The sequence below is a fragment of the Pundamilia nyererei genome, unplaced genomic scaffold, assembly GCF_000239375.1.
Source record: "Pundamilia nyererei isolate P.nyererei 1_Seehausen unplaced genomic scaffold, PunNye1.0 scaffold00163, whole genome shotgun sequence".
NCBI classification, from domain to species: domain Eukaryota; kingdom Metazoa; phylum Chordata; class Actinopteri; order Cichliformes; family Cichlidae; genus Pundamilia; species Pundamilia nyererei.
This window is the reverse complement of record NW_005187564.1, coordinates 710,228-723,315: the sequence shown is the minus strand read 5'-3', so window position 1 is coordinate 723,315 and position 13,088 is coordinate 710,228. Positions and strand designations below refer to the sequence as shown.

The following is a 13,088-nucleotide window of genomic DNA, read 5'->3' as shown; positions in this document are numbered from 1 at the left end:
TCTGATCAGGGTGAGGCACCTACTCCTTATAGGCATCAAGTCACACTACGCTTTCCTGCCGCATGCACCCAAATCCCCTGGAAAACTACAAGGAATGTATACATACATTTCACTTCTCAGCATTCAACGCTTATTTCCGACAATCAATATAAGAGAAAAAAAAAATTCAATTTTGACACTGCAGGCATCTCTCTCTTTCAAGCTTTAAAGTTAGTAGAGGAACGCGAAGGAGGAAGATAAAAGGTTGGAGAGGCGTCCTAAAGCAGAGATGGTATCAGGTCTTTTCCTGGGATCTGTGCTGAGAGGGGCGGATGAGGATCAGCGAGCTGCTGATGAAGACTTCTCTTCCAGCAGAAAAGAGCGGCCTCACATTCACTTTAATTAGGGCTTGTGCCAAGCATTCACACATAAAATAGGGGGGGGGAAGCGCGTCTTTTATGTGCTGAACAAAGGTTCAACATTTAACATGGCACTATGCTAATGCAGTTAAAGCACATTTTCTTTTGATTATCACAGTGGTGTTGTTGTCTAATTATTATTTTTTTCCCCAAACGAGAACCCCTCAAAAAAAAAAATAAAAAAATAAAAAATCACCCCAGCCTGATACCTGCACCCATTAGTACAACCATTAAAAGAAACGGTGTGGATAATAACCATCCTTCCTTAGACTGAAATCTCTTCATATTGAGCTCAACATTCTCCAGTTAAAAACATATTAAAAAAAAAAAAAAAAAAAAAAAAAAAAACCTGGGCCACTTCAGACTGCTGGAAAATGTTTTAATGGGTTAATGCAGGCATTCTTGCAGACAACAACTTCATCTTTTTGTTTTTTTCTTTTTTTTGCTTCCAACATTTCAACATCTCAACATGACGCTGAATGATGAGTAATATCATGTAAAAATGATGCTACTCGTAATTTACAAAATCCTCTGAAGTGTCTGTCACGCCACAACATACAAGACGGACCGAATAAAAAAATGACAACCCCCCATTCAAACACAGAATAACATTGCCAGTAGAAGTGATGCTCAGCATCCTACAGATATCCAAGCATGTTAGAGGAAGATTTTGCACATACTCAATTAATTTTATTCTGCACAAATATGTCAGATAATTGCAGAAAAAAAAATGGTTAAAACAAAATTGGTACTTGGACACTTTCTTTTGACAATAACATGACCATGCATTAGTCTCTCCACTTTTAGTTAACCACAATATATTGAGAATATATAATATTTGCATGTTGGCAATACTAAAGAAACAAATTCTCAAAATTGAATCTATAACAGTTCACAGACGTATGATCTGGAAAAAGTCATTCAAATGGGAGACTGAGTAAATATGTCCATATACTTCCAATGTTTTAATATATTAGGGCCAAAGTACAGACACTTTTGTCTTACATGTTTCACAAGGATCGACACTGTCTTCATAATGGCAGATCACTATTTCCCCCCACAAATACGCAATAGGACACACTTTCTTGTACATTGGTCTTTTGAAGATGGTTCAACTGTCATTTACATAGAAATGGTGCCATCAATATGGGGCATACACATCTTTTAAAAAGTGTAAAGAACTGACCTTGCACTGAAAGTGTTCATGCTTTTTAATGTCTAGTCACAAAACGGGCTAAACATTACAAATATATAATATTTCCCATTTAGTTAAACCTTTGTTACGTTCCTATAGAACTCCATATCAAAATGACTATTCATGGGAACTAGTGCAACCTGGAGGAGGCCTGGTCTTTGTGACAAGGCAGGCACAGAGTAAAATAGACAAAGTACTCCAGAGCAGCTCCAGAGCAATGGCAGATATATTAAGGCCATTTTGAAAATTACAGGAAAAATAAAACTGTAGCAGAGAGCTTGACTTGCTACCCAGTCTGAACAGAATTCAGTTCGGGCCGCAAAGCAAGCAAGCAACACCGAGTGAACCAATTTTTTTTTTCCTCCCCCCAGTCAATTGATGTCAGTCTTCCACGTGCCAGTCTCCCCCACATCCCTGGCCAGAAAGCCCCACTCTTCTTTATTCAAGTGTGTTCAGTTTTGGTGGAAATAAAGAGTGGTATCCTTGCTAGTCCTTTTTTGTAAACCCATGCTTCACACCTCCAGTAAAGTCCTGGGACACAGTCGGGCAGTCAAGACTGTTTTAGGCGCTTCCTGGGAAGACCGAAGGGTGGGCACTGTGCTGAAGCCAGGGCACGAAAGGCTTCGGCTACCAAGTGAGGATGGGACTGGATCATTGACTTCCAGCCTGCAGTCTCCATTATATCTGTAGCATGACTGTAAGCACATGCAAAATGAAGTCAGATACTCAGACATGATAATCTGCACATTAAAAACCAATAAACATAAATGAGATTGTAATGACAAAGCAAATAAGTGGGATTTGATTTGTGAGTTGTATGCTAAACTTGAATAAGGGCCATTAGTGCTTTCCGCACACATGCATAAACTAAAATTAATAGAGCGGTGGAATGCGTCGCGCTGTGAATACAACAGAGAGAAATAAGCTTAATATTTCAAGGTGTCCTGTAACACTGCACTACATCATCTGGAAGAGAAGTAAGAAAAAAAAAAAATCTTCCCACGGCAACCACCTGCATTCTTTTTAAAATTCTACAAATATTCCATTTCCAGGGTTTATCCAGGAATGAGTCTATTAATAACTTGGATACAAAGATATGGAGCTTCAAACTGAAAAGGCAAATAGCACTCTGTCTACCTGGGCTAAAACAATGAATTCTAATGCATCTGGTTGGGGAAAGAGATAAGAGTGTGGTATTAATCTTGTGTCACATATATCAGCTAATTACATACTTGCTATTCCAGTTCTTTCCATCTTTACAGCCCAGCTGTCTCAGGACACTGCACCTATGGCAAGGAGATAAAAAGGTAAGCATTCAGGGCTGGTAAACAGAAATGGCAGCAGGAATTTATCACTGGAGTTTTTTTTTTCTTTTTTGCGATACTTGCCTGTTGATAAAATCTATGGCTTGTGCTTTGAGCTGCTCGGCACTGTGCAAGTCAGCCAGGATGAGGGTGTCGGCCACATTCTCCACTGAAAGGCTGTTGCACAAGGCCTCTTCACACATAACCTTTAAACGCTCAAGAGCATACTGGGGTGGAGGTGATGGAACGAGGGGGGGGAACACAGAGAGCAGCGATTATAGTCTACACGTTAAATAAATGCCGGTGACTTACGGTTTTATCACAGTTAGTGCAAATGCACATTAAGGCTACGGATGCAATCATTTACTGGAATGCATGACTCAGCAATCCTAATAGAAATGGAGAAAAAATGACGAGGATCCAAAATGCTGAAGCAGAAGACTCTCTAATAAGCATTTTAAAGAAAACTAAAAGCACTACCTTGCAGTTCTATGCCTCTGTCGACCAGTAGAGTTGCAGTTTACATCCAGTTTAAACTTATGAGTTATGTAAGGGAGAATGAAGAAATTTGTGTTGTGTTTACAGTACAAGTGTGCAAAAACTCTTCTTATGTCCTCATACTTGGAGATGCTTTACCATTAGAGGTGATTACAATAAAGGAACCATTAAACATGTTGAGAACGGATGTTTCTTAAAAAAAAAAAATTGTAAACTGTAAAAACCAAAAAAAACCCTCAAACCAAACCAACAACGACAACCAAAAAAAAATTATATATTTTGACATTTGACATGAATCCTGTATGAGTTTAATATTAGGAGGATGCCTGCTTTGATTGGCAGGTGTGCCGACACATGGAGCCTTAGCTGACTGCTGTCTGTGTGGTGTAACTTTGCCAGTTCCAGCCACCACAGTGGACCTCTCCAGTATGCTTGAGTATTTTAACGGAATTGAATGATCTGAAAAAAAATAATCATACGGCTGTTTGTGCGGTAAAGCTGATCTGAAAAGCCTGCGTTTCTGTTTTGTTGAGTGAAATTTTAAGACTTAATTAACCTGCTGCTTAGCACTAATTACCTGATTTGTGCCTTTATGTTGTATCTGTATAGTTTCTGAATGCAAACCAACACAGCAGTGACAAACACGTCGACAACGAAAGTTTAAATGTTGTCCACATCAATCTTTTACACACCGTTTATAACAAAATGTTTTGTGAGGTCACAGAGAGCTTTAGGTTTGACCAGTAAGACCTAATAAATGCATCCCTGAGTTAGAATGGTTTGTACAGATTTTGAAGAAATTCCCTTGAAGCGTCCCTGAAGCACCGTGTTTACGGGAATGACAGAAAGCTCACTCAGTACAGTTTTGATTCTTCTAACAGTTTATCCTTTTCCAGCTACACAATAACAGCCCTAGACGAAAATATTAGACAAATCAGTCTCAACACAGAAGAGAAACCACATCACCATATCAGCAACCTTAGTTAAATCAGCCCTTTAAAGTTTGAAGAGCTGCCTACAAGTATGTGTTTGGAAGCACACACTGTGGATGAGCACACCCCCCCCCATAAATACATAAATAAATAAAGGTAAAAAATACAGACTACGACGGCTAACAGCTACATAATTACAGAACTGACCGCATTAGCCCTTAAGCCTCATTGACTTACATATAGTGTTGCATGTTCCATTCACTGAACAGCTGGAGGCTTCAAACGCTCACAAGGTACACTACTGTCCATGACAATACTGCATACAATTACCATTTCAGCTTTACAGTTTCACTCTTTAAGTTACTAGTGAGTTAGTAACTGAATACAATACAAAGCAAGACCATAAGAGTATAAGGTTAATTTTCTACTTTTACAAGAGAAACTGGCAGTAGATGTCTGGTCAAATAAAAGCATAATCTCACTGGGCACTTACTTTATCTGCAGCTGCCAGCAAATTGTCTGCCATTTTCTCCAAATTTGGCGCTTTGCCTGTATAGATGAAGCCCATCATTTCCTTAAAGACATCAGGATCCACATCACTGATGTCAACACGGTTCTGCAAATTTAGACGGCTTTCTTTAGTGCACAGAACCTAGTATGTATATATACACAAAAGCAATAACAGTACTGAAAGGATTTGCTGAGGACGTGACAATTAAAGTTTTACTCCTACCTTTTTACTCTCCTCCATTTCATGTTCAAACATAGCATTAAAAACTGGTGACCTCGCTGCAAAAAAAAAAAAAAAATGCATAAAAATATATATTAAAAAATATACACTTTTGACATTTACCAATGACTCGTCAACAATATTGAGCACATTAGCAAAGCAAATAAAAATGTCTTAATTCATCCAGGCATATACGCATCAATGTCACATAAGGAAACAGCACATAAATTACTAAGATCTTAGAAGACAGATGTAAAAAGTCCACAAATATCTATACTATTAAAATAAAATGCTGCAAAATTTATATTGCTGCCACTTTGTTAGCACTTCCTCTTTGAGCACTGAGGCTTCCACCATGTCTAATGAAGATGAACTAGGGAGCAGAGCCAGCCTCTCAATCTCCTGAATCTTACAGTCATCTGGGTCAAGCAGGGCCAAGCAGGGGTAGTGGTGTGGATTAGCACCCACTGCAGAAGTAGGCTGCTACAAATCAAGCCATGAACACAGACTGCTCGTAGCCTTTCGAGGTACTTATAGCTCTCCACAGAAGCTGTTCAGAGGCGGCACAGATGTGTCTGTCTTGGCCCATTTTGAGGGCTTTTCTCTGAGTTGTTACAAACTTAAGTTGTGGAGGCCAGGGAGGTCTTACCTGCAAGGATGGATTTGTGGGCTTTGAACTCCTGCCCTCCCACATAGAGGCTGCAGTCTGTGAAGCGTGAACACTCCCACAGGTTCCCGAGGTCATCAGACAGCTGACACTCTGGTACCTTCAGCATGTTCATGTTAGACTGGCCTGAAATGTTAACAGAATCCTGGACAACACTAACCTGTATAGCAGAGAGAAAAAAAACAAAAAAACAAACAAACTAAAGCTGTTGTATCAAGTCAAAACATGCTAACAAATCCAGCAGCAAATATGTAGCAAACATTTAGCAGCCAATATGTGTTTGATTTCTTTCTTTTTAGTGTGTATTATCCAGACTAGGGAACCTACAATTAGGATGGCAAAATGCTTGAAAACATACAACCACTTAAATCCAAAATTAATTAACTTTGCTGACATCCCTAATTGATGGGAAGAGACAGTTTGTCTTTAATTTGAATGCAATTTATTTATCAAAGTGGCAATTTCTCTGAAACTGTTTAATCCTTCTGGAAACGCTGGCTGGCAAATTGTAATCCTAGCAATACTAACTCAATTGCACGTACATGAAAATTCACTGCCACCTCACTTAACTTGTCCCTTGAAAGAAGATTTCAGTAGATGTTCATTCTTCTTGACACACCAAATTCAATTATTTCAGAAAACAAGATCCAACACAAATGATGTGTGATGGGGGAAGCATTTCTTTTGCCAACAGTTCAATGTCATTTGAAGCAAATCCTAACAATAAGTTGCACCACAGCATGCACTCAGGTGTAATGTGGTCATGTCAAGAGCTCTAATCCATTAAAAGGTCGCAACATGGGTGTAATTAAGTTCATATAAGAGTGGTCTAATGTTGAAGACTTCATTTAAAATTTAACATAACAAATGAATACTTTATAAAGCCATATATAACACAACAACTGGTACAAAAAAAAAAAACAAAAAAAAAAAAACAGAAGACAACCAGGTTCTTTCCACTAGCCAAATGTTAGCGGAAAGAACCCAATATGAATTTAATCGCTTACAATTTTTACAATCGATAGAACTTTTGACTGCAATCGAGTAGAGAAATTGTGGTTCATGTCATTTGTAATGTTGCTAAATATAATGACCAAAAAAGACAAAATGGTAGCACTTTAATTTGAAGAATAAAAGGAAAGATTACCTCACAGAACAGGGTGAGCTTGTCATCTGGTAAAAGTCCATTGGCTTCATCAAGGAGGAAATCTCTCCGTATAAATTTTTTGAAGCCCCAGTCTTTGCCTTGGACAAATCTATATGCTCTTTGGCTTTCTGCAACCAAGAGGAAAAAAAAACAAAATTGCAGTCTTGTTATAGCTTTTACAAGTAGGGAATGAAAAGGAACCCAAAAAAAACACTCAAAATCCTGCACTCACCCATTGCTTTTGTCTCCTCTCGTTTAGCATTCAACAAAGAAAATTTGAACTTTGCTCTGACTTCACTTTTTGGACAGCTAACAAGAAGTAAATACAATGACAAATAATCTTTGCTTTCATCATCAAGTCCCTTTGGATTGACTCGCAGACACCTGCCAAGCGAACAGATAACACTGCACGTCAGTTATCATACAAACTTAAAACAGTACTGCGACGCGCCCTTAGGTGCAATTTTCATGTTTCTGAGCAGCTGTGTGTAATTATCACCTATGTGCAGAGTTCACATACTGAAAACAAATATACTTTTTATTGACATGCGGGTTTGTTCTAGAAAATTCTAGGAACTCAATCAGGCAAAACATTTGATATAAATAGTAAAAAGCTAAACCATGTTTACAGTTCCAAAACTCTAAAAGCTATTCAACACATCAGTGATTTTGATGGCCACAGAAACTAAAGGGAAGAAGAAAAAAAAAAAACACAACAAACATCTAGCAGCAGTAAAAGGTTTATCTTGAGTACTAACCATTTCATTTTGTCATTAGGGCCAGAAGAGAAAGTTGAGCTCTTCAACACTTCTCCCATTTCCTCTCTGCAAAAACTAAAGTTGTTTATGGTCCACATGTAGGAAAACTTCACAACTTTGACCTTGAACAAGAATAAGACACATAAGGACCCATCAGACCCCTAATGTGAAACTTAACATACTCCCACAGTAAATTCTGATCACTTGGAAAGTGTCACTATAGGGAGAGAAAAAACCCCCAAAAAAGATGTAAAATTGTAACATTAATGAAGGCCAAATTCAATTTAGCTGCTGTTGTATGGTGTAATCTTTTGTATGCTGGATTACTGTTGATATTTAACAGCTGTGCCACCCCCGACCTCAGTAATAATATTCTTAGGAGAATAAAATTTGGGAATAAAAAACAGGAAAATATGATTTTAAAACTAACATTAAAAAAAAATCTGCATTTAAAGTGGCAACCAAGAAGCTTTCATTTTTCTAATGCCTGTAGGGTCACTGCCTATTTATAATGAGATAACCTGATAATGATTTACTCTGCAATTTGCTTATTAAAGTACCAAAATATTTATATTCATATGTTTATAATATTAGAAATACTGTCCCTCTGACAACATACTTGGGAGTAAAACGCTGTATTAAGTTACCCCAAATGTAAAATAAGCCGTTCTTACTGCTACAGCTTCACACTGTGTGCAAGAGATGAATTTACTTTTATTATCAAATACAAAAAGTGGGTGTAGCCAGTTAGATGAGGAGCTGCAGATGTCAGGCTACAGATCAACCTCTCAGCTCTGCTATTCACAGACTCAGCTATGTGCAGTATTTAGGAAGGGGGGGGAAGGGGGGGAGTCAATATTTTTCTTTATTGCCCCCAGAATTTGGTGACCTGTAGTATATTTACCTTTATTTTTCATTACTACCAGTAATTACATGTGTATGAGATTGCCACTTCAAATACAATTATATAAAAAAAAAAATAAAAATAGTTCTATCATTAATAGGTGCAGAAAAGAACAAATAGAGTACCGTTGTGACCATACCTGTGTGTAACACCAGCTCTCTGCCACAGGTCCACTTGACATCTCCCCAGGAGGAGGAGGAGTGGGAACCCGTGACATCGCTGGCTCTGTGGTACCACTCACTTGCGTCCTTAAAGCACTAACATTACAAGAAAACAATAAACAACGAGTATTTCTCGAGAATTAAACAGCATAAAGTTTAGCTTTCATGAATCAGCCTGGAAACACATTTGAAACATGAGTAAACAAAATGAAAATGAAACCATCCTCATGTACAGTTAACTGTATTCTCTGTACTTTTCCTTTATGTAAAAAGTACCATAACTTGACAGCCAGTCGCCAGTCACCCTAAAAGCACATCTCCAAAGTTTGAGTAAAGCTATAGTCAGCGTGATTTATTACAAAAATGATTACAGCAAGAAAAAACAAAACAGAAAAGCTTCAATGAAAACAGCCAATATTACATAACTAAATAAATCAAAAGGTTATCTTTCAGCAGTTGTGGCTGGCAAAAAAAGGGTCAAAACGATGTTGGCTGTTCAGAACAGGAATTAAAGCAGGATTTATAGTTCGTCCGAACTGTATGTCTAATGTTTGGACACCTACAAGACATGCCTCTCCACAAATTTCTGAAAAAAAAAAAAAAAAATCAAGTGCTCCATACTATTTTTCTAACAATGGCAAGATACAAATGCCATTTTTATTTCACTTATTCAGTGCATGTTTATGACAGCAATATACCAAAACCTACATATAACTGCTCATATTTATCAGAGCTGGATCACACAGTTTTATTTTTATTTTTCTCCTAACGTAAGATCATTTAAGTTCATATTTTCTTGCAGTAAGTTCAAAAGTCTCTAAAGCCCTGTGATCCTTATCACACTTTCTTGGAGTAAATTTCTATTAAAAATGATGAAACTGGTCATGTTTTTAGACAATTGGCAAACATCCCTAGCAATAATCATCTTTTGTACCTCCCTCCTACCATGTGCTACATAAAAAAATTAAGTAAAGTTTCTTTAATTTCCAATATTTAATTTGAGCCCAAAAGTGTTCCAATTCTGAGACAATATCCAGTGTCAAAGGGCAAGCTGATGTCGCCATTTCCATGTTTTATAATACATTATACTAATAATGTAAACTTAATCTTAAATGCATAAATGTTTTACCTAAAAATGTTCTTGTACTCCTCTGTGTGTGTTATGACTTTGCTTAACCATAGCACACGATCATACATTATGTAGTTTTATCACCTAAAGAAAACATTTCATTAAATAAAAACCAGCGGTCAGTGAATTTGCTGTAGACACAGTATGACTGAAACTGTTTTGGATTATTGTAGACTCCGATGAGACTTCTTTCTATGTCTCTATAAAAATATATCGTGATATGATTGCTATATCAATGCTATACATTTACACTCCCTACTCTGTTACTTTGGTACCTAAAAAATGGAGCTACTTCCACAATTTCCAAATAAAGAACAGAACTTTTAAAAATTTCCAAGAAAACTGTTCCTGCTACAGGTGGAAATAGCAAACATATTTTACCTTCTGAGATAAAAACAAAAACAAAAAAAAAAAACACACTGCAAGTACAACCAGGCTAAGAAGGACGAGACAACAGGCGCTGACGATTTCCGACTCAAAAGAAAACAAATGACTCCACCAAGCATCACAGGAAGACTTTCTGCTTGCGCTCCATATGACAGCAAGGGCAAACGGTGGATGGAAATCACTGACGCGCTTACATGGTGGAACCATGTAATAAAGAAATAAATAAAAGCTGGACCCAAGATGCAACATCCTAGGTGGAAGATTTTCTCCTTTATTCTGTACAGTATTGTACAGCTATGAGTTTATGTCACTGTAGTTATTGTTAAAATTTTCAGGAAAAACACTACCGAGCAACTTGTTTGCTTACAGCTAAATCATACTGTCACTACTATTGCACTATAAACGCTGCATTGTTTTAAATTAGGAAGTATGTCATCAGTGACAGTAGCTCACTGGAAAAGCAGAATGGAAAATGCTCATCATTTACTTGCACTTATAAATGCTGCTGCCTGCAAGCATCATTTAAACATCTTTCAGTATTTTTTTTTACCTTCTCTGTAATGTCAGAATTATCGCTATGGCAAATTTCCTAGAAATATTGTGATATAATTTGCAAGCTATAGTGCTCACTCATGCTAATGTGTATGTGCGGTTTCCAGTATAAAGCCTTGTATCAGTGCTTTGAGTAGTCAAACTGAATCTACACAATCAAGTCTGCACACATCTGAGCCTAGTGCCCTAAAGAGCAAGAACCAACTCCTTATAATCACCTCTTGAATGGTTGAAATGTACACAGATGGATGTTTTTAGGTTATCACTGGATCCTTCATGACCTTATCTTGATGTTACATACTAGAAAAAAAAAAGGAAACAAATATTAGGCCTTGAATATAGAGCTGTTCAACCTATCTAGTAGTAACTGCAGAGCCCCCATGCTACAGAAGCATCTAGAAATGAAGAAAATGCTCATAACAAACCCGTCACATTTATCCCCCCCCCCCCCCAAAAGTCAAATTGAACCACAGGAAAGTGATTGCTTAAATAAATAAATAAAAATCAGTCGTGAATGCCACGTTATTAAAAACTGAGTGCAGCACTCACGACAACATACTGGTTATCCGGATGAGTAATTTAGGTTTGTAGTATTTTGCTAAACGTTAACGATAATTTAGGACAATTTATCGCTCGCCACATCCTTTAGGTGGCTGCTCGGCTGATAGGTCTGTGTGTTAAACTTAAGATTCACCTGCAACTTTCTTTGGCCAACACATTAGCTGGAGTTGTGCTACCTCGCCTGTAACACAACACAGATGATGCTATGCGGACTAACATTCAACTAGCTGGATTGCATTAGCTAAAAGTTACAACGCAGGAGTTGTATTGAGCCTCACAACTTACATTACCCAATACGGTTTTCCAGATGTAAACAAGTGTGACTAACAGTACGTTAGTATGAAAAACATTAAAAAATAAATAGCAAATAAAGCAACAGCTCAATGTTAGCTAAAGTATCAATACAAATTTCCAGACCATCATTTACGCCGCTTCACCATATGTCGTCATTTAACAACAAACTTGCTCAAATAAGAACAGTAATAAAAGGGGAAGCATCATATTTTTGATATTTATCGATTTTATGTTCAATATGTATGTAGCTAACCTTTTCATTAGCAAGCTTAACTTCACTTTAGCAGACCGCAAATACGGCGAATAGTCATCAGCTAGCACACAACATGTTAGCAATAAATCTGTTCGCATGTTTCCCAGCACACTTAGATCAGTTGTATTACTTCTCATCTGCGACACAAAATAACTAAAGATACCTCAAGTTGATTCCGTGCCGTGTTGTTTAGACCCCGCATTAGCCGGCGTGAAACAAAAGGGCCTTCGCTGAGACAGGATGCTACCTAACGAAGCGCTTTGGTTCAGCCTGCTGGTGGGAAAACAACATCGGCTAACTAGCGGCTAGCTAGCTAATCTCTACACTGGCTGCTGGCAAAAAAGTTTAAAAAGACGTGGTGACTGCGTACCTCTCAATTTCATACTCCCACATATATCGAATAACGCATAAAGCTTTGTATTACACCTGCTCCTTTCACGGTCCGTCACTTTGAACTCTTTTTCATTCAGTCTCTTTACAAGGTTTCTTTGTCTAATTTATATCTCTGCTAGCTTACATTTGTCTAGCTGGCTGGGGTAGCTTGAATGGCTAGAAAATATAGCTACTGCGCAGGCGCGAAATTTGGATAATGTCCACAGACTGATCATGTCTTCCTCCATCTCAACTATAATAATACTAATAATACTACTACTACTACTGCTAATAATAATAATAATAATAATAATAATAATGTTCCCCTTTCAGCTAAACTCTGATCTTAAAAACTGAAAATAGCAGTGGTTACTCTGGAGACTAGATAGACCTATTGATTAGGCTATTCAGGCAATAGGATTACAAACATACACAAATACACACACATAAGTGTGAATCTTTGCCATTTTGAGACACTGGATAGTATAGTACCTCATCAGCATCCACGTGGACTTATAATACTTATTTTAGATCAAGTAACTTGTAAGTTCCATGTTTGTAATTGGGTTCTTGAGACCTGGATTACAAGTGTGTGTGCCTGTAAAACCCTATTAGCCAGCAAGTGTTGTTTAAATTTTTTTTTACATATGAATCAATTGACTTGACTTGGTAACTTTGGGAAAGGATTGTGCACTCATATATTTATACATTTACCTACAGGTTCTCACATCTTTTTAGGGTTATTTCATTTTTGCTGGTGAGAATATACACATTGCCTTACAACAAAATTAAGTACATTGCAGTACAAATAAATGAGTAGTTTAAACTTAAACACCCCCCCCCCCC

The 13,088-nt window shown here is 37.5% G+C and overlaps 1 protein-coding gene across 2 annotated transcripts; it reads right to left on the bottom strand.

The window, feature by feature from the left end:
• Positions 1-760: 760 nt before the first annotated feature.
• On the bottom strand, positions 761-12,454 carry spopla (speckle type BTB/POZ protein like a). Of its 2 annotated transcripts, none has more exons than XM_005745701.1 (12): positions 12,241-12,454; positions 10,981-11,062; positions 8,673-8,790; positions 7,630-7,751; positions 7,104-7,255; positions 6,872-6,999; positions 5,707-5,884; positions 5,061-5,116; positions 4,821-4,943; positions 2,982-3,124; positions 2,826-2,879; positions 761-2,288 (listed from the first exon to the last, which is right to left on the bottom strand). In XM_005745701.1, exons 3-12 carry the CDS (start codon positions 8,748-8,750, stop codon positions 2,144-2,146), a joined length of 1,179 nt encoding a protein of 392 aa, XP_005745758.1. In that variant the 5' UTR covers positions 8,751-8,790; positions 10,981-11,062; positions 12,241-12,454; the 3' UTR covers positions 761-2,143. The 2 variants fall into 2 exon arrangements, with proteins under 2 accessions (XP_005745758.1, XP_005745757.1); XM_005745700.1 differs by lacking the exon at positions 12,241-12,454 and adding an exon at positions 12,034-12,232.
• Between the last annotated feature and the right edge of the window lie 634 nt (positions 12,455-13,088).

Bases quoted from the DNA above. Each gene is read 5' to 3' on its own strand.
- spopla (XM_005745701.1), bottom strand. From the start codon at position 8,750: ATGTCACGGGTTCCCACTCCTCCTCCTCCTGGGGAGATGTCAAGTGGA. The intron at 7,000-7,103 runs GTGAGTGCAGGA...TCTTGGTTGCAG, and splicing joins AGAGGAGACAAAAGCAATGG to AAAGCCAAAGAGCATATAGA. The intron at 2,289-2,825 runs GTATGTAATTAG...ATGTGCTTACAG, and splicing joins GGAAAGAACTGGAATAGCAA to TCATGCTACAGATATAATGG.